At 41.0% G+C, this 23,904-nt stretch overlaps 1 protein-coding gene across 2 annotated transcripts in view; it reads left to right on the top strand.

The window, feature by feature from the left end:
* Dlgap1 (DLG associated protein 1) overlaps positions 1-23,904 on the top strand; it is a 439,271-nt gene that overhangs the window by 274,303 nt on the left and 141,064 nt on the right. For both annotated transcript variants that reach the window (XM_048363238.1, XM_048363239.1), the window contains 2 exons: positions 2,458-2,635; positions 7,275-7,515. In XM_048363238.1, the coding sequence (XP_048219195.1) occupies positions 2,458-2,635; positions 7,275-7,515 (419 nt within the window). The remainder of the gene's footprint in view (positions 1-2,457; positions 2,636-7,274; positions 7,516-23,904) is intronic.

Below are 23,904 nucleotides of genomic sequence, written 5' to 3'. Positions count from 1 at the left end.
GTAATTCCATTTAAGATGCACAAATGCATGTGATTTTATACTTTGCTACTACCATGGCATTTTCAATATCTTACCATCCATCTGTGTGCTTTATATGAATATGTGATACGTAAATACATAGTACTTTTAGCCAACACTTGTCTCATTATTAGTAGAATTCAGAGTCTTGTTGACATGTAGGCTTATTTTCCTTGGAATTTATGTATTTGTTTTACTGTGATTTACTTCTTTTTAAACTACCTATTTTTATTGAGTGAATTGCATTTTTTTAAAGTTGTACAAAAGAGTTGCCACTTAACAAAGCAGTGGTGAATTGCATTTTTATTTACTTGCAATCCCACTTCGGATGATATGAAGAACCACCTTTATGTTGTGCTCCATAATACAGCAAATACTTTTTTGTGTTTGAGCAAAGTCACATCTTTTATTTTATTTTGTTGTCAAGGTGATGTACAGAGGGGTTATAGTTACATACACAAGGTAGTACCTTGCATAAATATGTTCCTTCTACTCAACAACTCTCTTAATTTTGTTGATGGTTTCTTTGACTGGACAAAAGTTTAATATTTGTATGTTTTTCTGCTTGTCGATATTTTAATAAGTGACTTATAGGTTTGACATGGGTTTCAGAAACCTTTCTTTGTTAAATCCCGTTGCATAAAATGTATAATTATTTTTATACTAGCCAAATAATTTATTTACTTTGGGGGTATAGAAATTAAGATTATAAAGTGCAATCTCTGTGTCATGTTAGAGAACTATAAATATTTAATATTATTTTTAATCTAAATGAATGATTGAAATCCATTTTCTCCCAGAAATAAATGCTTAAGTGTTCTAATCATTCTCCACATTTGTAAATTGCCATCTCTGAAACATACTAAATCCAAACACATATTTGAATCTGTATCTGGAGCCCTTGTTTTATTCTACTGACTTGTCTACTCCACATATACAAGGGTTTGTCTTTAAAAATCAAAACTAGAGATAGTACATTTTAATGGTGGAAATTTGAATCTCAATTATATAAGAAAGTTAAAATTAGATACATAGATTGATTGGCTGGTTGACTGATTTTGATAAACAGACGATATAGATACAGACCTGCTTGCTGTTATTAGAAAATCAAAATGTAAAAACATGCTCCAAGACAAAGATACACAGGAAAACCTTGTCAAAATTCTGGTGCAAGGCAGATTATCTCCTTCCTTAGGATGCCTAGGAAAATGTGAAAGGGGAAATTATTTCACAGTTAAGAATTGTAATGGGCTGGGGATATGGCCTAGTGGCAAGAGTGCTTGCCTCGTGTACATGAGGCCCTGGGTTCAATTCCCCAGCACCACATATACAGAAAACAGCCAGAAATGGCACTGTGGCTCAAGTGGCAGAGTGCTAGCCTTGAGCAAAAAAGAAGCCAGGGACAGTGCTCAGGCCCTAAGTCCAAGCCCCAGGACTGGCAAAAAAAAAAAAAAGAAGAAGAAGAAGAATTGTAGTTGTTCTCTAATGTCATCAGATCTCAGCGATTTCCTATCAAAAGACTTTCCTTCTGGGAAAAAATGGAGAACTCTTTTACTATGATAATAGATATGTAAGGTGATACAACCGTTATAGAAAAACATTATGATCGTCCCTCAAAAAACTAGAAATAAAACTACCTTATGACCCAGCAATTCCTCTGTTGTTTATTTACACAAAGAAAATGAAATTAGTAAGTTGAAGGGATGTCTATATACCCATGTTTATTGTGGCACTATTCACAGTAGCCAAGACATGGAATTAACCTAGGTGTCCACCAATAAATGAATGAATAAAGATGAATGAAAGATAGGTAGATAGATAATTCATAAATGATAGATAGATGAGATGAGATCTGGAGCACTTCAGGTTAAGTGAACTAAGCCAGGCACAGAAAGACAAATATTGCTTGTTCTACTTACATGAGGAAGAGTTAAAGGTTAGTCTCAACAGCAGTTAGCAGAGGATGGGAAGGGAGAGGAGTAGGGGAGCTGGAGAGAGGATTGTTAACAGGTGCAAAGGTAAGTTGGGTATAGGAAGAATAATGTCTAATGTGCTATAGAGAGATTGTGTACTACGGCTGAAAACACTCAAATGAAAACTGAGCTAACAGAGAAGACTTTGAATGTTTCCAACACAAGGATGTGACAAATGTCTGAGGTAATGGATACATGAACATCCTTCCTTGGCATTTATACTTTGTACATATGTATTGGACTATTACACAATACCCCAGGAAGATGACCAATTATTGTGTCAATTTAAAATGTTTAATTAAAATTTAAGATGAAAAACAAAATGCAAACCTAAAAGAAAAAGATCTTCTGAAATACTACTAGGAGACATCTCTATTCTCTGTTGTGGTATTTAGGTGCTTCATTAATGACAGTAGTGCCACATCTTATCAGGACTACATGCACTCTTTCCATTGTTCTCTTCCAGGATCTCCAATGAACACTCACCCAAACTCCAGATCCGGAGTCACAGTTACCTGAGGGCAGTAAGTGAAGTCTCCATCAACCGAAGTCTGGATAGCCTTGACCCTGCAGGCCTGCTCACATCACCCAAGTTTCGCTCCAGGAATGAGAGCTACATGCGAGCCATGAGTACCATTAGCCAGGTAAGCACTGCCAGATCAGCCATGGCCGGGAGTCGTTAAATACAGGGGCTTAGTGAGAACTGACATCAGAAAAGTGGGTAGGTAAATCCCTGCTGGACTAGACTCAGTCCAGTCCTGCAAGGCGTGTACCACGTGTTTGGCCACAGCATGCTCCTGACGCCCATGGCCTCCCAGGGGGAGGACTCTCTGCATGTAGATGAGGCACAAGCAGAGGATCCTTGGAGAGCCATCAGCAGTTGGCACCAGCAAACTGGTCAGGAAGTAGATGGATGAGGGATCAGTTGTAAAGTTGCTTAAAAGATAAATGCACAATATAGACTCCAAGGCAGTGTCTAATCATAAAAATTCTAGAGTATTAGGCAGGTTAGCAAAGCAGGACTTAGGTAAGGAATGGTACAACAGACAGTTGCTAACACTGGATGTTACTGTTAATTCAGAGTGTTTTTGTGATGCTCAAGTATTCAGTGCCCTTATTGAATCTGTATGCCTATTTGTGTGAACCAGTTCGGTTTTCTTATTATTTATTTATATTGACATTATTTATTTTCTTCTTTATTTTATAGAAACATGTTTTTTTTTAAAAAAAAAAAAATACCAAAACATAGCCAGGAGACTAATTTCTGGATATATGAAGTTGAAATTGCTTTGTATACTAGTTAAGATAACATTGGTGGCCAGGTACAGTGCCTCATTCTTTTTTTTAAGAAAAGATTTACATTTTATTGTAAAGGTGATGTACAGAGGAGTTACAGTTACATAAGTCAGGTAACAAGTACATTTTTTTGAACACTGTCACTTCGTCAAAGCCAGCCAGCCTAGTCAGGAAAGGCCAGAAGACTTTTCTCACCAATCAACTACTCAGAAAAAGCCAGAAGTGGGGTTGTAGCTAAGTGGTAGAGCACTAGCCTTGAGCACAAAGAGGCTCAAGGAAGCACCCAGGCCCTGAATTCAAGCCCCAGGACTGGCAAAAAAAAATGGTTGAAGGTAAAAGAGAATAAATTTATTACCTCAAAAAAATTAAGAGGCTGGGAATATGGCCTAGTGGTAGAGTGCTTGCCTCACATACATGAAGCCCTGGGTTTGATTCCCCAGCACCACATATAGAAAAAGCCAGAAGTGGCGCTGTGGCTCAAGCGGCAGAGTGCTAGCCTTAAGCAAAAAGAAGCAAGGGACCGTGCTCAGGCCCCGAGTTCAAGGCCCAAGACTGGCAAAAAAAAAAAAAAAAAGAATAGAAATAAAGCCTTTATTCTTCCATTTCTGTATGAACTATACCACCAGATAATGTAAAAGAGAAAACATTTCTTGATTAAAATATGCCCACTAGTAACTGTGAAAGTTGTAAGATATTGCCATTTTTCCACCCTCAATGAATGAACAGATTTAGATATTAACAATATAAAAAAGAGACAAGCCAGACATAATGTGCTCTTTGATGAAAAAAACACGATCTTTAATCATGCCAAAAAGATTGACCCTGAGTCAGGTCAGGTTAAAAACACAACTTGAATTTTTTAGGAAATATGAAAAATAGAAGCACTTACCAAGTTTCACCATGAGTAAGAAGTCAAGAAAATACAGACTGTGGGAAAAATCTGTGGACTAAGTGATCTAGATTCTTCAAAAATTAAAATGCAGTATGAAGAAATGTTTATGGTTGGGCCTAGGGGTGCACACTTGTAATCTCAGCACTCAGAAGGCTGCACTAGGAGGGCTGCAAAGTTGAGGACAGCCTGAACAGAAAGACTCTGTCTCAAAAACATAGGAAGGAAAAAGTGGAGGCACGGAAGAAGAGAGAGGAAAGGAGGAAGAAAGGAAGGGAGAAAGGAAGTTAAAAGTACATTAAAAGATAACAGACTGGTTTTAATGGATAAGACTAAACTAGAGTGCAAGGATACACATTCAGGTGATGAAAACAACTATAAAGAAAGGCAATGGGGTTTGCAATAAATTGTAGAGGTAGTACTTACTATTGGAGGTAAGAGCTGTGATGACGATAGTCATGTGGATGGCTATTAGGGGTGCCTGAATTTTTCCACTTATTGATCTGGGTGGTGTTTCTAGTGGCCTTTGTCTTATTGGGATTTGTTAAGTTGTACATTTGTTTCATTTTGGTTTTCTGTATCTATGTAAGAACAATCCTGTTAAGAATATGTATAACCTTAATGATTAAGTGAAAAGCAAGCAACTTTCAGAATTATATTTAAGATAAATTAAGGAAACACACCCAAGTTTAACATTTTTTTTTGGTTGTTTTTTTTTTTTTTGCCAGTCCTGGTGTTGGACTCAGGGCCTGAGCACTGTCCCTGGCTTCTTTTTGCTCAAGGCTAGCACTCTGCCACTTGAGCCACAGCGCCACTTCTGGCCATTTTCTGTATATGTGGTGCTGGGGAATCGAACCCAGGGCCTCATGTATATGAGGCAGGCACTCTTGCCACTAGGCCATATCCCCAGCCCCCAAGTTTAACATTTTTAATCCAGACAGGGATAGCTATTTTGTAGTTCTTTATAATGTTTTGTATGTCAATCAAAATGAGAAAATCTAATAAATTATGTGGGTGTGCCTATACTATATCATTTAGTTTACAAAAAGAATTACTTATAAATAAACCCTTAACTGAGATTCACATTCATTGTTCATTTCCTCTACTATTTCTTTCCTTCGTTCCATTTGATATTACTTGCTGATACCTTGTATCTTTATCTCTAAATATATGCCCATATAATTCTTAATAAATAAACATATGAGTGTGTGTGTGTGTGTGCACATGCGCGTGTGCTGAGGCTTTGGGGCTTTAACTGTATCCTTGCTTAGCTTGGCGGTACTGTGCCACTTGAGCCTTGCCAGCCCATTTCTTTGCTGGTTTGTTTGGAGGCAGAATTTAGCAGGTTTTTCTGCCTGACTTATCCTAGAAACAGTCTTTGTGATCTCAGCCTCTTAAGTAGCTAGGTTCATGGCATGAGCCTTCAGCACCTAGCTAATAGAGCTATATAGATTAATACAGATGCATATGGGTATTTACTTTGAAAATGTGCAGATCACATTAAATTAGATAAGTAAAATACTATTTTTAAACTGTAAAGGCTATTAAAAATGCAAATTTATTTCCATTTATATAAAGGTAATTGGTCAGTTTGATGAAGGTTTACTGGAGTGAGCACATCTTTAGATATCACAAGATGAGAGTAAAAAAATTGTCATATTTTAGGTACAGGTTCTAAATTTGGTTATAATTTAATCAATTAAAGTCTCTATTACTCATGAATTAAACATTAAGAAAAATGGAGATAAGAAGTCCCAGAGGATACTAACAGAAAATTCAAATTAGTTAACTCATTTAGTTAACTATATAAAGAGAGATAATAATTTGAATACATCCAGTGGGGCATGGTGTGACCCACTGTGAGTTATATACGGAGGAAAATAAACCAATGAAAACTCACAGACACACATGTGTGTATGCACACACACACACACACATACATACACGGCTCCACTACAAAGATTTTTCTAGACTCACTCAAGCAATTTGTGGTCCATATCATCTTTTTATAAGGAAGAGAAAAACCTGTAAGTAGTTTTGGAAAGCAAATCTAGATAGTGCTTTTGACGATTTTGACGTGTGTGGATTTAGTTTATTTTTCAGCTGCATGTATCTTACCAGAAAATATAGTGTATGTTTCCTCACTCTACAAAGGAGCTCCGGTCAACATTGAAACTACTTAACAAACTAGTCACTTCCAAAAAAAAAAAAAGGGAGTATTATATAACTATAACCCTTCTATACATCACCTTTACAATATTTTTTTTAAAAAAACAAAAAATATAAAACCACTCATTTTAAGATACTAGCTGCTGAAAATAAATTATCTTGAAATATATGGACTACTCAGATCATGGATTGATAAAATTCCTGTTTAAAAATAAAGAGGGGCTGGGAACGTGGCCTAGTGGCAAGAGTGCTTGTCTCGTAAAAATAAAGAGGCCTGGGTGCGTCTTAAGGACAGAGCACTTGCCTAACACACGGAGGCCTTGGGTTTCAACTTCAGTGACAGGAGAGGAGGAGGAGGGGTCAGAGAAGGAGGAGGGGAGGAGGAGGGGTCAGGGAAGGAGGAGGGGAGGAGGGGAGGAGGAGGGAAACAGGGGAGGCGGGGGAGGTACAAAAGAAAATTTCCATCTTTCTTCCTGGGGCATGCCTTGCCATAGGGCTTCTTACACAAAACTCTGGTCCTTGAAGATGTGGTTACAGCCAGGCCCGGTGGCTGTAACCTTGTAACCTGGCCACCTCGGGAGGCTGAGATCTGCACGTGGCAAGTCCAGGAGACTCATCTCCAATTAATCACCTAAAGGCTCACCTGGCAGAGCCTCGGGCCTGAGTGGCAAAGCTAAGTGACCATGCCCAGGCCCTGAGTTCAAGCCCTGGGGAAGCAGCCATTCAATTCGTTTTAGGGCCTCGTTAGCTGGATGCCATTCCGTTATCATCTGTAACATAAAGGAAATAGCGGGAGTTTGGGTTTCATGCCGTCGGAGGCGGCCTTTTCTTCTGGGAACTGAAATTGCGGGGTGTTGGGCCAGGCCTACCCCCTACCCCCACCCCCGACCCCCGTGAACTAACCGCGCGCTTGCCCGCGTCGCCCGCAGGTGAGCGAGATGGAGGTGAACGGGCAGTTCGAGTCCGTGTGCGAGTCGGTGTTCAGCGAGCTGGAGTCGCAGGCGGTGGAAGCGCTGGACCTGCCCGTGCCCGGCTGCTTCCGCATGCGCAGCCACAGCTACGTGCGGGCCATCGAGAAGGGCTGCTCCCAGGATGACGAATGCGTGTCTCTGCGCTCCTCCTCCCCACCGCGCACCACCACCACCGTGCGGACCATCCAGAGCAGCACCGGTGAGTGGGCCCACCTGGCGCAGGGCGAGCTCCGCACGGCCGGCCTCGAACACCGGGCCCTCGCGGGCATCACACTAAGTTTCCAGTAACAAACACCACCCATGCCCTAGAGAGAGCGCATTGCTTCCCACCTTGCTCCTGTCCCCACCCCACCACGCGAGCGCACCACCTTCCCTTCCCACCGCAATCCCAGCCCACCTCTGCTCCCACTGAGAAGGCTCTGGCTTTTAGGAGTGTAGAGGAAGCAGATAGCCAGCTTCCTGCGAATCACAGGGTTGGATGGCTTTTTAAATTCCAAGACTGCCTCCAGAAGATTCCAGAAAATCGGAAAGAACAGATGCATGACCCCTCAGTGATGATTGAATATTTTATTACCTTTTACCCTTACAACACAAAAGCAGATTGATTTCATTATATAGTTTTTTTAATCTCTGATCATATTTACATCATCTCTTTTTCCCCTTTAAATTGTGTTGCTATCAGTGGAGCTTTAGGTACCAACCCACAGAAGAGCTTAACTAGTTTCCATGACATTGACCTGGACATAAATAGAGCCGTGAGTTCTGTATAACTATATAAGTAAGACAATTGGGTTCCAAGGGGAAAAAAAATTCTCTCATTTCGAAACAAAATTGCAAATTTTGCTGAATTTTGCAAATTCAGCAAAATTGCAACAGTCATTCTACTAGATCATCAAACTAGAATTAAAATAAAATAACACTAAATAAATTAGAAATAAGAGCCTGGAGTTGGAAATATATATTATTCGATTTTAGTTCCAACAGCCTCAGGTGTTAGTAAAAATTGCTGGGTATGAGAACATACAGTTGTAATGTAGCCCTCAAGAGGCTGAGGCAGGAGAATCTTGAGCTTATGATAAGCCTATGCTATGTATCTCAAAAAAAATCTAAATAAAATTAGAAAAATATCAGTATCATTCAGCCTAGAATTGTTGCAGGTTTTGAGTTAACTAGAGATGTTGTACTGAAGTAGCAACTGTTTTACTCTTTAGAGGTGAATAAAGGGAGTCCATTTCTGACTCCTACACTAATAACACCTCCCATACCACACATAAGCGCACACACACATACTTCCCAAGGAGTGGAAAAAGAGATGCTTCTAGCCGCAGCAAGGAGCCCAGCAGCCAAGACCCTGGCTGGTCATGTCCAGCCCAGAGAAACTGGATACGCGTTTTGCTCACTGGGAAATTCTCGAAGGACAGTCCAAGATACTATTACTAAATTAAGAACTGATTTATGAATAACAAAATCTTTTTTTAAAAAGTCACCCATGGCATGATTTGTGTGTTTGCCTTCATGTAGTACAATGTAGCTCTGAAGACCTGCTTTGTGCTTGCAGTGAATCACTGTCTTGGTGTTTCCCACTTCCCCAATCCCTGAGCCCCTGACAACCCTTCCCCAATGTCTGAGCCATTCCTCTCCAATGATCCTATTGCCTGCCAACTGAAATCTCTACTGAAATACACAAAACTCCGAGCCTGCCCCACTGAGGGCCCGTGGGAGCTCTCAGCAGAGCAGCTGGGAATGAGCCATAGGCTGACACCTTCCTGCCCCAGGGAACAGAGCTGGAGATGAAAGAGGAGGAGATTCTGAGTGGCTTTGCCCTGCCCTCCTGGGGGATTTAGTGTTTTAGTCACTAGGAGACAATTATTTACCATTCCCGTGCAATTCTCAGTCCAGACTCTTCTGCCCTCTGACCTTCCTAAGATTCTTCCCAGAATCTCTGGAAACTCTCAGAGTTCAGAAAATATTATTGGCAAAGTAACATTCAATTTTCCCAATTAAATTTGTATTTCAGATGAACAATTTTGTAGTATAAGGATCCTAAATGTTGGATGGGAAATGCTAGTGAGTGATGGGCTCTGTGGCATGGAACCTGTAGAAAGGAGAATAAGTTCATAGTATAAAAGGTTCTTTACTAGTTACTTTACATAGTTCAAAATTCCTTTACTGGGACTTTAACTCAAGATGAAAGAAGTCACCTCCCGCCAAAAGTGACAAGGACACTCCCTTGAACTGAGGAAGCTTCCATTGACTTTTAATTGGCTTTATTATTTTGGGGGGAAGGGGACTAAAGGTTAGTAGTTTCCTATTGTTCTGTGCATGGTTTCAAAAGATGTTTTCCAATTTGTGTACAAGTATTTTGTCCTTGAGTTTCCAAAGCTAACATCAGTGGCATAACCCAGGAACTGTCAACAGCCGGTTACTTCTGTATTGTCTTGCATAAATGTCCTTGGCTTCTTGGTTTAATTCGGGATTTATAATAAAGATAAGGAGGTATAGGTGCTTGAGCTGTGAGAAAGTCCAAGGATTAGGATACAAGTGAACCCTCTGTTATGGTCTTGAGTGAAATGTTTCTCAAATTACCAACATGTCTACATGCAGAAGTAAGTAGACTGAAAGGCTGAGGCAGAAAGAAAGTAGACAAAATATAGACAGAGATGCCAAGCTTTTTATTCAGTTTTAAGTCATCCATCAAATAGTTGCAATGAGTCAGTATTATTAGCAAACTCAGACTTTAAATTCCTGTGAAGTAACCTCAGCAACTGTTATCATAACCCACACACATCAGGTATGTTGTTTCCAGAAAGCTAGCAATGTATGACTTAGCTGTGTGACCTCCAAATTAGGACAGCTAACAGGGAGTCCTGTGATTTTTGCTCTGACAGATTGTCTGACATCTGAGTTGATTCTGGGGATTACTGAACACATTTTGGAGGAGGAACTTTTCTTTCGTAACAATTTCCCCTTGCCCTTGTCCTTTGTGTAGCTATCTCAACCCCATGAGGGGCATAGAGTCCATAAATATTCGAGCCAGGTGGCCAAATTTGGTTTTCTCTTACACAGCTGTTGAAAAACATGTTAAATGCTTATTTGTTGTGGTGGGTTGTTTGGTTTGGGGGGGTGGTATTAGTATTTTTTTCAATATCCTGGAAATAATCCCTTTCCCATCTCAGGAAATGCTTTTTCTTCAGAAGTATTTGTACTTTTTGCTAAAATCCTACCAGGGGATGAGTAGGACGTTGAAGGATGTCTGTCCTGTGTCGTTCCACTTAGAATCTGAGCTGAATCTGGCTTTACCTGGAGGCCTCCCACGGAGGCCCTATGTGGAAGATTATCCAAAGCAGTGAGGAAAAACTGCACAGATGTAATTTATACCCTTTCCTTGGGCTGTACGAGTCTTATTCATGAAAACTAGGCCTCCTCTACCTGATGGGCAGAAGCTCTAGGCTCCATTGCCCTCTGAAGGACTGGGGGGGTGGGGGTTGAGGGGCAGGAAGATGGGATTGCTTCTAGTGAAGGCCCCTGGGGGTGTTGAAGTATAATATGCCAGACTGTTACACAGGAAGCTGTTAACTTCACTCTTAATCATGAGACCAAGTATTTGCTAAGCAGTGTGCTATATGATCTTTATGGTCTTGCCAAAACAAACCGTTTAAGTACGAAACCATTATAGCCAATATTTAGAGCTACAAATTTTAAAGTTGCAAAATTAAATGCTGGGCACTGATGATCCTAGCTCCTCAAGAGGCTGACATCTGAGGATTGTGGATCAAAGCCAGCTGGAGTGGGAAAATCCATGAGACTCTTATCTCCAATTAACTACCCAAAAAAGCCAGAAAGCTGGCACCCCAAAAAAGTTCTAAAATTACTTTTCATAGTTTCTCTATACCATAGATTTGTTCTTTCTTTTAAAAATCCATCCTTTTATAAGCCACTTTGCTCTTCATTCTAACACTCTGCCCCACTCCTGTGTGCTTCTCTCTCTTTCTCTCTCTCTCTCTCTCACACACACACACACACAGAGTTTTCTTTGATCTCTCACATGGTCTCATATTGGTTTGTTCTCTTCTAATACTAGTTTCCTTCTTACATTGGAACAAACACAGTTTCATATGCAAAGTAACACAGACCAGTTTTCTCACAGGACTTGCCTATTCTTGAAAGGATGCACCATTCGTCCATGGAACTCAGGAATGCCTTTGCTCTACATTAAATCATTTTCCCTACGAACACAGGTTATGTATACTTTCCTGGTTTAGTGAAATCTGACATATATCTCTCCTTTTGCATCTCTGAATGTAATGGAGTCCCTCCAAGGGAGGGGACCACAATGTAATAGGACCAAGGGGGGAGAGGGAATCTCCCATCCCTCCAAGAGTCCACCACTCAGAGACAGTCTCAAGTAAAAGGATGGCTTTATTGGGGAAGCAAAAAGTATACTGACCGGCCAGGGTTACGGCCCAGACTCCGGAGCTGGAACTGCAACCGTAAAAAGCAGACACCCCTGGCCACGCTCAGGGTCACGTTATAAAGGCAAAGACCACATGGTGAAGCCTGCCACACACAGGTGGCCAACGAGGTTACAACACTTACAGAGCATGCCAGGTCACACACAGGTGGCCAATGGAGTTACAGTCTGTCTCATAGCAACTGTTTGAACCAATCTATCATGTTAGTTAGACTTGGCGCACAGATTTGGAGGGGCTCACATGATGCAGGCGGATATGCCTGAAGAGCGTAGAGAATAAAATTGTGACCATTAACAGCTATTATGTTTCTGTACCTTTGCTTGCTAACCCATGGGGAAGTGGAAAAATACCAGCAGTCTTCCTATAGCTACTCTGTAACCCCCCACACCCTCTGTGAACTCTGTACCTACTCGAATCCGAGCAGGAGATAATGGCCATCTGGCCTGGGACGTGATTAATTGTCCGCGCCCGAAGCCCACTCAAGGTTGGACATAACTAAGTGTCAGCTCTCAGACCCCAGCCCGAGATAGGAACCGCCTGGCTCCAGGAATGTGGCTATGTGACCACTCCTGGAGGCCCACCCCCAGGGTTAAGGCCGTCTGACCCATGCTTTGGCGGGAAGACCCAGGCCAATCCTGAGGCAACCGGTAAACTAGGGCAAATGTCAACCAATCGGGTACTTGTAACCGGGGGTCTTCCTCATCTTCCCTGTACTTGTCTATAAAAGCTGTACTGGAATTGTGCTCAGGGCCTCTCAGCATCACTGGCAATGAGTTCGCGGGGGGGGGGGGGGGGGGGGGGGACACCGGGTTCGAACTTGCAATAAAACGACCCTTGCGGTTTGGCTTTGACTGTGGACTCTGATGGTTGTCTTTGGGGGCCTTAAAATCTGGGCATTACATTTGGTTCCCTGACCGGGAAACCCCCAGACCCACCAGATGCCAAGTCAACGGGTCACTGAAAGCCTATCGGTAAGTGAGCTAGCTCTGTCTGTCTCTGTGTCATTGTCTGAATCTGTGTCTGTGTTCTCAGACACGAAGTGAGAGTTCGTGCCTGAGTCTGAGTCTGTAATCTGGGGCTGTTTTCAGCCATCTGGTCAGACACGAAGTGAGTTCGTGCCTGAGTCTGAGTCTGGGGCTGTTTTCAGCTGTGGACTCTGATGGTTGTCTTTGGGGGCCTTAAAATCTGGGCATTACAATGCCTACTCATGGGAGGGCACAGGTTTAACCTGGAACCTTCCACAACTCAGATGGTCAAGGAGTTTACACAATCTTATCACAGCGAAGGGACACTTCCCTGGATAGGGAGGGGGAGATCTTAGTGAAGATGGAGTCAGCTTCTGTTCTCTTTAACTAATCTGAGATGGTGTCAATCTGACACCTCTCAACAGCCAATGAGGGCACTGGCCAGACCTGACCAATGAACACTCAGTATGTTCCACTTTTTTCCCTAAAACTACCTTGAACCTGAAACATAGTCCTCATTTGTGCAAGCTGCTATTATTAGGTATAATTTTCCCCACAACGGTCCCTTGTTTTGGTTTCATAAGTCTGAAAGCAGCCTGTGCTGTTAAACAAGCTGAGATTTTCTCTATAAAAGAAAGGAAGGAAAGGAGTGAAGGAAGAAAAGTGATGAGAAGGGAAGGGTCAGGGCGGGAAAAGGAGGACTAAGGCGTAGGGATAGGGGATGGGAGGAGGAAAGGCAAACCATCAGAAGGAGGACACAGTAATTACCTAGACAGCAGTAAAAGAAGATTGTAATGCTGCTTCTCTTACCAGCCTGACTGCCCACTTTAGGAGAATTCTTAAGAGTTCATAGAAAGTTCATTTCTTTCTACCAGAACCCAGGTTAATTAATAGGTCCTTTTCATAAGGAAATGGGGGAAAGGTACAAAAGTCCAAAGGATAGGTAGCCATCAGAAGCCTTTAAACAAAGTGCTTTTGTTTTCTAATCAAGATAAAAGTCAAACCATAAATATTTGGATATTACCTGATTAAGTTCCTAGTCCTTCTTTGAATCTTTTCAAGAAGAACTGGAAATACCTACTTACCCTCAACCTGGGAGGCTCAGACAAAAGGAAGGAGGGATGGAGGGAGGGAAGGAAGAGGGGAGGGAGAGGGAGGGGAGTGGAGGGGAAGAGATAGTGGTTATCTGCCCAGTAGGGAAAGGGCCCCTGTAAATGAGATAAACAAGGAAGTACTATATAAAATACAAATCAGAATGCCTCTTCCTTAACTTTGATTTTAAATCTCTCCACCAGGCTTCCTTTATTACTAATAATGATAAGAACTAACGTTTGAGCTCTTAATAACTGACAGACATTGTGAACTGGCTGAATAGTTTATCTCATTGAACCCTAATGAACACTGTGATATGTATTCGATATTGTCTTCATCATCTGGTAAAATCAATAATGATTAAAACAATAGCTTATACAACTTGATCAAGTTCTACAGCTAGCAAATACTCTTAAATTATTTTTGAAACTATCAAAAAAGTCTTGAAAAGTATAACAACTATCAAATAAGTTAACACAACTCTGTTTGTGGAGCGAGAAGCCCAAAAGCTTTTTCTTTTATGCTTTTCTCTCAGGAATACTCTTTTGGCTCCTGCCATGTTTGAAATCTGCATTTTTCACAATAGTTTCTTTTTTAAAAAATCCTTTTTTAAAGAAAATGTTTTGTTCACATATTGTATTGGCATCTGAAACATTCTGACATTTATTTAATGACATGGTATCTTATATTAGTTTGCCTGTAAAATATCTATTTAAAACCAAACTCTAGGGCTAGAGGTATGGTTCAAGTTGTAGAACACCTACCTAGCAAGTAAGAGGTCCTGGGTTCAAATTGCATTATTCCTCCCCCTCCCCACCCCCCCAAAAAAAAAACAAAAAACCTTCTACACTTTGGGGCTGGGCATGTGGCTTAGTGGTAGAGTGCTTGCCTAGTATGTATGAAGCCCTAGGCTTCAGTACCACATAAACAGAAAAAGCCGGAAGTGGTGTTGGGGCTCAAGTGGTAGAGTGCTAGCCTTGAGCAAAAGAAGCTTAGGGTCAGTGCCCAGGCCCTGAGTTCAAAGTGGAAGAGCACTATCCTTAAGCAAAAAAGCTCAAGCACAGTGCCCAGGCCCTGAGTTCAGTCACCACGGTGGACCAAAACCAACAAACAAACAAACACTAAAATTGGAAACTAAATTGAAGATGTAAAAAATAGAAATTTAAATAAAGAAACAAAAGTCTGAGGAAAAGAAAATTCTCTGGGTTTAAAATTTCATAGTAAGCTATTTCATTTTGACATTGTGATGGATTTAAAAGATGAGACATACAGTTCCTAGATCTAGTATCAGACAACACTGAATTGAGAAAAATAATTTTGCCAACTCATGTGGAAAACTAAGCTGGTGGCAGATTCTGTTTTGTGGCTAATAAAATTGATAGGGGTTTCTCTGGCCTTGTATTTTTGTTATTCCTCCTGCCATGACTTTTTATCACTCTTTCCAGGCCAAGAGTCCACTGCCAAGAGTCTTTAAAACCAAGGAGACCAAAACAAACAGTGCCATGATTCTAATTTATTGGCATCTGAAACATTCTGGAATTTATTTTAATGACCAATCAATGATCCTATAGCCATGAACCCTCTGATTTCTTTCTTTGTCACCTGCTGATGTCCATGCAAATTCCACAAACATACAAAAAAATTTATGTTCTTATTCACATTTTTGAGTTATTATTATTACTGAGGACACTATTTCTTAAAACTTCTAACTTACAAAAGACAAAAACTAGTTTAAGCTATCTCTAGAAATATGACACACTGTTAAAATGTAATTTGTTCTTATCCCTAGAATATTTTATGGTTTCAAGGAGATGTGTAATATTGTTAAAATCACTAATGCTTAGCTAGATAGATCCATGCTTTAGAGATGCATTAAACTTGTATTGAAGTCCTGTGTAGAATTACCATCCTGTATCTGTTTAAAATGAACTTTCCATTTCTTTTTTATCTACTATTGTTATTTTATTACCTATTTTTCTTTTTAAAGTTTTTTGAAGAAAAACTAAAATGTTGACCATATCAAAAATCATGAGACTTTAAAGTTTGTTTTTGTCATTTTCTTTTTTCTATTATCTTTTGTTTCAGACTTTTTCCTGAGAAATAACTGTAGTGAACCCAGGCATAATAGTTCATACCTGTAATCTCAGCACATCACAGGGTAAGGTAGGAGGATTAGGAATTCAAGAGCACCCTGTGCTACAATAGTGAGGCCCTGTCTCAAAAATTTAAACACACACACACACACACACACACACACACACACACACACACGAGGTGACAGTGGCTCACACCTGTAGTCCCAGCTACTCAGGAGGCTGAGAATTGCAGTTCAAAGCCAACCCTGGCAAAAGCCCCCCTTCCCTCTCTCCTCCTCCTCCCCCTCCCCATGAGACTCTTACCTCCAATCCACTAAAAACAAAACTGGAAGTAGAATTGTAGCTCCAAGTGGTGGAGTACTAGCCTTGTGCAAAAGGATTAGGGAGAGCACCAGGCCCTGAGTTCAAGCCCCACAATCAACATGGATTGGGAGGGGTGGACTAAAATGTTGAAAGGGGTGACATTGATCAAGATGTATTGTATTCATTAAACTGCTTTGGTGAACGGCAAGTCCTTTGTACAGCTACTTAAAGATTTTTTTTTTTTTTTTGGCCAGTCCTGGGGCTTGGACTCAGGGCCTGAGCACTGTCCCTGGCTTCTTTTTGCTCAAGGATAGCACTCTGCCACTTGAGCCACAGCGCCACTTCTGGCCATTTTCTGTATATGTGGTGCTGGGGAATTGAACCCAGGGCCTCATGAATACGAGGCAGGCACTCTAGCCACTAGGCCATATCCCAAGCCCAAGATTTTTTTTTAATATTCAAAAAAGAAAGAAGGAAGAGAAAGTCAGGTGCCAGTGGCTCACGCTTGTAAACCTAGCTATTCAGGAGGCTGAGATCTGAAGATCACAGTTCTAAGCCAGCCCAGCCAGAAAAGTCCCTCATGAGACTCTTATCGCCAATCAACCACCAAAAAGCTGGGAGTAGAGCTGGGAGTAGAGTGCTAGCCTTGAGCAGAAGCACTAAGAGACAGCACCGGGCCGGGCCCTGAGATCAAGCCCCAGCACCAGCACAAAAGAGAGAAAGAGAGAGAGAGAGAGAGAGAGAGAGAGAGAGAGAGAGAGAGAGAGAGAGAGAGAGAGAGAGAGAAAGGAAGGAAGGAAGGAAGGAAGGAAGGAAGGAAGGAAGGAAGGAAGGAAGGAAGGAAGGAAGGAAGGAAGGAAGGAAGGAAGGAAGGAAGGAAGGGGAAGGGAAGGGAAGGGAAGAAAAGAGGGAGAGAGGGAGGGAAGAGTAAGTGTGAGTTTATAGGAAGTTACAAAGATGGTATAACTCGTAACCTTCATTCAGTTCCCCCCCAACAACTGTCTTCTGAATGATGGTAATTCAGTACTAAACCTAAAACAATGACATTGACAGTGGATATAAATAGTTCATATTTATATCACTTGCAAAGAATCCTATAACCCCCACTGCAATGAAAATACAGAATTATTTAATCACTAGTATGATCAAATAGTGTTTACATTTTGCCAGTTTAAATGGATTTGGTAGAGCTGGTGGTCCAGAGCCACAAAAAGAAACTTTACTTTCCCTTCAAGTCTCTTTGCTCTCTGTAGAATTATAAGTTATGAAAGAATCCGCCTCTGACATCCCAGGGGACCATGCAGAGTCAGTCACGGACAGGGGAAGGAGGTTTATTAGTGGGGCCGTATCTCCCATGGGAGAGGGTGCTATTTGGCATCTGCAATGAATCCAGGTGGTAGCTTGTAACTCTGGGGCTAGAGGGGAGGCAAGTAGGTCTGGGGGGAAAGTGAAAGTGCCCAATTATATCTCTAGGTCAGTGTGGAACTGGGTGCCTCCAAGCTGCCCCAGGAAATGTAGTGGGAGGGGTTGAGGACCTGAGGTGGAGAGAATGCTAACAAGTTATAATTCAATGATCTACAATATTCCTAGCTATGTAGATATAGATATAAATAGCATGTACATGTATAGCCATATCATGCTATACATTTTGCTTCAAATGGCATATATTTAGAAAATTTCAAAGAGTTGTTATATCTAGTTATTTAGTTTTATTTTATCTTTTATATTTTTGTCCAGCACAATTTTGGGGAAATTGCAGGCATTTCTTCGTGTGACTCCTTTTCTCAGCACCTCTCTCCTCTCTTGCTGACCTTGCTGTGACACAGAGTCGCAACTATTTGGGAACTCTATTGAGATGGGTGGTCCCCTTACATCACAGTGTGGATGGGTAGGCACTACTTCATCTCTATTCTATGACACCATCTCTCTTTATTAAAACAACAACAATTCTTCCCACATGAACATGGGTTTCTGGAGATGTTCCCACCTCACACACAATTTTCATTCACATGGCTACGATGTTTCACATGGCTAAGATTTAGAGCTGTATCAGATCTGATCAAGAAAGAAGCTCATCTTTAATTCCTGGATGCTGCTGTTGTCTCTCTAAGTCACACCATGAATCAAAAATGAACCAATTTGCTTCACAGAGAGGGAGAGGACATTCACTCCCATACCACTCTAAGGATCTAAGTTTCAGTCATTTCTTATATGGAGAAAAGAAGCTTTAGAAATGGCTGGGGGCTGCCAGCTCATCCCTGTAATCCTAGCTACTCATGAGGCTGAGATCTGAGGAACCCAGTTTGAAGCCATCCGGGGCAGGAAAGTCTATGAGACTCTTAGCTCCAATTAAATCACAGAAAAGGCTGGAAATGGTGCTGTGGCTCAAGTGGTAGAGCACTAGCCTTGAGCAAAAGGAGCTCAGGGACAGTGCTAAGGCCCTGAGTTTAAGCCTCAGGACTGGCAAAAAAAGAAAGGAAGGAAGGAAGGAAGGAAGGAAGGAAGGAAGGAAGGAAGGAAGGAAGAAAGAAAGAAAGAAAGAGAAAGAATCAGGGAGATAGTTAAGCTTCTATTCCTTCTCATTCATTTTACAATACCTTTTTCCTCGCCTCTCTTTTGGGAAAACCCCCATGGAAGCTAAACCTTTACCTATGAGCTCTTTCCTTGTACAAATAGTATCCTTTTTTTCTACAACCTGTTCTCTAATTTCTGTTTAATCTACAAATAACTCAATAGGCATTTTCATAGATTGCTAATGGCACCTTTAGAATATCAAAATGGTTTTAAAATCTATGAAATAGATTTTCTAAAATCTATGAAATGATCAAAATTCAGGCTATCCTGACATAAAGCAAGATCCTACCCTGAAAATAATCCACTCCGAAAAAGGGCTGAAGAGATGTTTCAAGGGTAACACCTACTTATGAAGCATGGGGCTTTAAATTCTACCCCCAATACCACATACCCACAGGGGAAAAGAAAAAGTTAAATTCCCACTCTTCAGACCCATCCAGATCATAAGTTACAACTCAAACATGTTGGAATCTAAACACTTGAAATATCATTGTTGGTTTTTGTTGTTGGTTTTTGCTACTTCTGGAGCTTGAGCTCAGGGACAGTGCCTGGGCCCTGGAGATAAAAGGACTTTGCTGTCCAGGCTGGCTTTAAACGGCAATGCTCCAATCTCAGCTAGGATTACAGGGATGAGCCACAGTCATCCAGCCCATTGCTGTTTTTAACCTGTGGTTCCTTTCTATAACATGTTCTGCAGAAATAATAAGAAACAAAGAAAATATATACACAGTGGTGATGAAGGATTTGAGTAAGCTTGATTAGGAGTAAATATTTATCCACCAGTAGAGGAAAGGTTAGCTAAATTTTAGAATTTATACCTCATTAGATTATTAAAACAATTGTTAAAAAAAAAGTACAGAAATTGTATAATAATATAAGGGAGCCGGTGTCAGTGACTTACACCTGTAATCCTAGCTACTCAGGAGGCTGAGCTCTGAGGATTGCAGTTCAAAGCCAGCCCATGCAAGAAAGTCCGTGAGCTTCTTATCTCCAATTAACCACCAGAAAACCAGAAATGGCGCTGTGGCTCAAGTGGAGTGCTAGCCTTAAGCTGAAGAGCTCAAGGACAGCTCCCAGACCCAGAGTTCAAACCCCACAAATGACAAAAGGAATAATAATAATATAATGGAACTTGTTAAGCAAGAAATCCCCAATACCTTAGAACAGTATCTAAAATTGTATGTTTGTATACATACACATAGACTTCAAAATGTGTCTAGAAGTTGTTCCCAGAAGAAGAAAAATGGAAGGAATGCCCTAGAATATTAAATGATATCTTTAGTATGGGAACTAAAGAGTTTTTTTTTAATTTTATTCTTCAGTTTTCTGTAGTGTGCCTACTTTACTTTTATAATAAATCAATGTTTATTTGTAGAAAAAGAAAGAGCTAATATATTCTGGTTAGGATTCTGTTTAAATAACAAGTCAGCTAATGTTAGCATATCTTTCGGGGTTCATTTTTTCTTCTCTTTTCCTGATTTATGAGGCCTCTGGTTGGGTGGATAGGATATTTGAAGAAATCTCTAGGAAGATACTTGCTTTATTGTTATTTGACTGAATTACACAAAATCACCTTTTAAGAAAGAATGCTTAAAATCAAAAGCAAAGCAACTTTTTTAATCCTTTCCTTTGTTCTCTTTGGCTCTCATAGTGGTATCGGTTGAGGTTTTGGAGAATTGTTTGGGTTTGGAATTTGTTTGTTGTTTTTTTTCTCTCTTTTTCTTCAGCTGTCAGAGGCAGGTAATTTACAAACCAGTTACAGGTGATTTCCAGGGTGAGAGAAGTTTAGGACAAAGGAAGAAAGCTGCATCAAACCAGCTTATGGTTTCTTGAAAACCTAAGTCTAGGCTTTTGTAGTTCTTGCTCTGACAAAAGTGTTGTTCTCAGAGGCACACTCTCAGATTTACCTGTGCTCCTGCCAGAAAGGCTTCCCCGGACAATTAGAATGCGAAGAAAGGTCTGGGCCACAGCCATAAGCCAACATAATAGCCTAGCCACCTGCATTTCAGAAAGGGGAGAAGTTGGAAAATAGAAAAACTGAACTGCTGAATGGAATGGCAGAGCACTGTGGTGAACCCATTAAATCATTATTATTTATTAAGAAATGGCTGGGGACAGAGCTGCAGGCTACAAAGATGGATCTATGCTGGGTAAATCTACAATTGAAAACATACTGAGAAATCCGGCTTCATGAGGTGTTAAAAAACAAGTTAAAAAAATAAAGGATATGCCAGCTTAATGCACAAACCTACTACCTCCAGTAGAAACGGTGCTTCTGGGTTAAACAGTGGGATTCTTGCCATCATTAGGCTTTCCCTTCTCAAATCTTTGCTTTCTGTTTTGCTTCCCCTTTCTCTTATTCTATCTGAAGAACGCAAAGGCTCATTTTTCACTCAGTCTGGAAAATCTTGGAACACTGTTAGGAAAAAAAACAATACATGCTGAACAATTGTCTCTTTTCTGTCATATGTCCTTCTGGAACTCACTGTTTGAGGGAACATAGCATGAGTGAGACCCCAGAACTCAACAGTTACCCTCCCTCCATCTACAAGGCCACACTGCATTGAGCGAGTCTACTGGAAGATGGTGTCTTTCAACCAGGTTGCAGAATAAGTTACTCCAGGTTCATGGTGAAGCCTTTGTCAGAGATTAAGAGAAAATGCATCTGTTGTGTGGGGTGCTGAATTTGTAGGGCCACATACAATTTATTAGTTATTTTGTGTGCATGTGCCAGTCCTGAGGCTTCAATGCAGGGTCTGGGCACTGTCCCTGAGTTCCTGTGCTCAAGGCTCTACCACTTGAGCCACAGCTCCACGTCTGGATTTTTAGTGGCTAATTGAAGGTAAGAGTCTCACAGCCTTTCTTGCCCAGGCTGGCTTTGAACCTGAATCTCAGAACTCAGCTTCCTGAGTAGCTAGAATTACAAGCATGAACTACTGGCTTATTTTTAAGCCTGTTAGTAGGCTATTGTAACCCAGATGAATGTGTATAACTGGAGTGTTTTAACCAAAGGTAATTCAATAATGAGATACATTGATTGAGAGATTTCTTTGTTTTGTTTTGTTTGCCAGTCCTGGCCCTTGGACTCAGGGCCTGAACACTGACCCTGGCTTCCTTTTGCTCAAGGCTAGCACTCTGCCACTTGAGCTACAGCACCACTTCTGGCCATTTTCTATATATGTGGTACTTGGGAATCGAACCCAGGGCTTCATGTATACAAAGCAAGCACTCTTGCCACTAGGCCATATTCCCAGCCCTGATTGAGAGATTTCTATTTGGAGCCATACCTCCATTTTTGTATTTGTCAGATTTTGGTTACTATAATAAATGCCGGGGACAGTCAACTTACAAAGAAAAGAGGTCCATTTTGGCTTAGTTTCAGTCCATGATGTCTTGGCCCCATTGCTTTGGGTGCAAGAGTACATTGCAGCAGAAGCATGTGGTAGAGAAAAATTGCTTGTCTTGTGACTCTAAAGCAAAAAAAAACAAAAAACAAAAAAAAACAAGGAAGAAAGGTAAAGGGGCTAAGATCCCACTAATGACCTTGAGAACATACCCCACAATGACCTGAAGACCTCCCACTAAGGACCACCTCTCAAAGCTTCCACCACCTCCCAATAGCACGATCTAGGGGTTATTTCCAGGTCCAAACTAAAGCAATTCCTCCTGACACTGTTCTTTCATCCCCTCCTGGAGCTGTGCTTTTCACCTACTCATGCACAACTTTTCATTAGGTTTTTAAAAAACAACTGACTATTCAAACCTATATGTAGTTTGTAATGGTTCCTCCTAAAACCGGCATAACTCTTCTTAGTTGCACAATTGAAATGCCCTAAAATGTCTTAGCCAAACATGCGTCATTTTTCTTGACTTCCAAAGAAGGATTTCATCCATTACTAGTTATACCTTTCTTTCTCCCCTCAAATTAGTTTTATATCAAATTGTGCTTTTTCAAGGGTGATTAGGAAACCTGCAGTAGTCAGATGAAGTTTATCTTTAAGATATTTCTTTTGTTTCTACTGCCCACACTAGGACTTGAACTCAGGACCTTGTACTCTCCTTTAGCTTTTTCAATCAAGGCTGGTGCTCTACCACTAGAGCTATACCTCTACTTCCAGCCTTTTGCTGATTAATTGGAGATAAGATTCATACAGACTTTCCTGCCTAGGCTGGCTTTGAACCATTATCCTCAGATCTCAGCCTCCTGAATAGCTAGGCACTAGGCTTCAGATATTTCTGGCATTATCTACACTGTCAGAGGATTTTGACATTTCAGAATAGGATTGAATCTTGATGTTGCCCCTACTTGGTTGTCTGTGTTCCCCATAGAATTCAAAACCATCTTAACTTCATTTTATTTTAGGGTTTCCCATATGCTTACTTTCTCTCTCCACATATGTCATAGGCAGAAGAATAGACACAGGCAAATACCTAAAGCATCAATTAACAAGGGATATTGATCAGTTCTGAGCCCTGTGCATGATCATCAATCCACGGACACCCACTGAACATCTGCAGAACAGCAGGCTTTCCTGGGTGCTGTGTCTCACAAACAGCATGTGTTCATAGTGTACAAGCTTCCCACTTTATGCCAGAGGAAGGACTACGCCTCCAGATACGTCCAGTTTTTACTAGAGGTTCTGATCAGTGGAAAACTTAAAGCAAAGTCAGAGTTCTGAGAACAGAGGCCTAACTAGATTCATAATTCATCAGTTTGCTGCTTATTACTTCTCCCCCTATGGCATATGCTTCTAAGCCACACCATGGGCCTTAATTTCATCCCAAAGGGCAATTGTGCACACTCAAATTTCTAAGTAGTAACAAGCTCCTGTACCATTTCATCATCTCCCCTTTCAAACTAAAGCCTCCTTCTGCTTGACAAATCTTTCTAATTACGTCAGTGGTTTGAGGAGTTCACAGGCCTTCAACTCTAGCCATCTTTGATTTGGCCCTCTCCTCATCCCTCTCAGTCCTTGTTTAATCTTCTCACGTGTGTTGTTAATGCCAACCCTTTCCATTTTCTAGAAAAGGCAGTCATGAGTCAATCAACTGTGGTTGTGCAAACTTTAGTTTAGCTGCTAAAGGT

This window comes from Perognathus longimembris, chromosome 15, assembly GCF_023159225.1.
Source record: "Perognathus longimembris pacificus isolate PPM17 chromosome 15, ASM2315922v1, whole genome shotgun sequence".
Classification (NCBI taxonomy): domain Eukaryota; kingdom Metazoa; phylum Chordata; class Mammalia; order Rodentia; family Heteromyidae; genus Perognathus; species Perognathus longimembris.
Note: the sequence above shows the minus strand (reverse complement) of the source record. Positions and strands in the feature narration are given on the sequence as shown.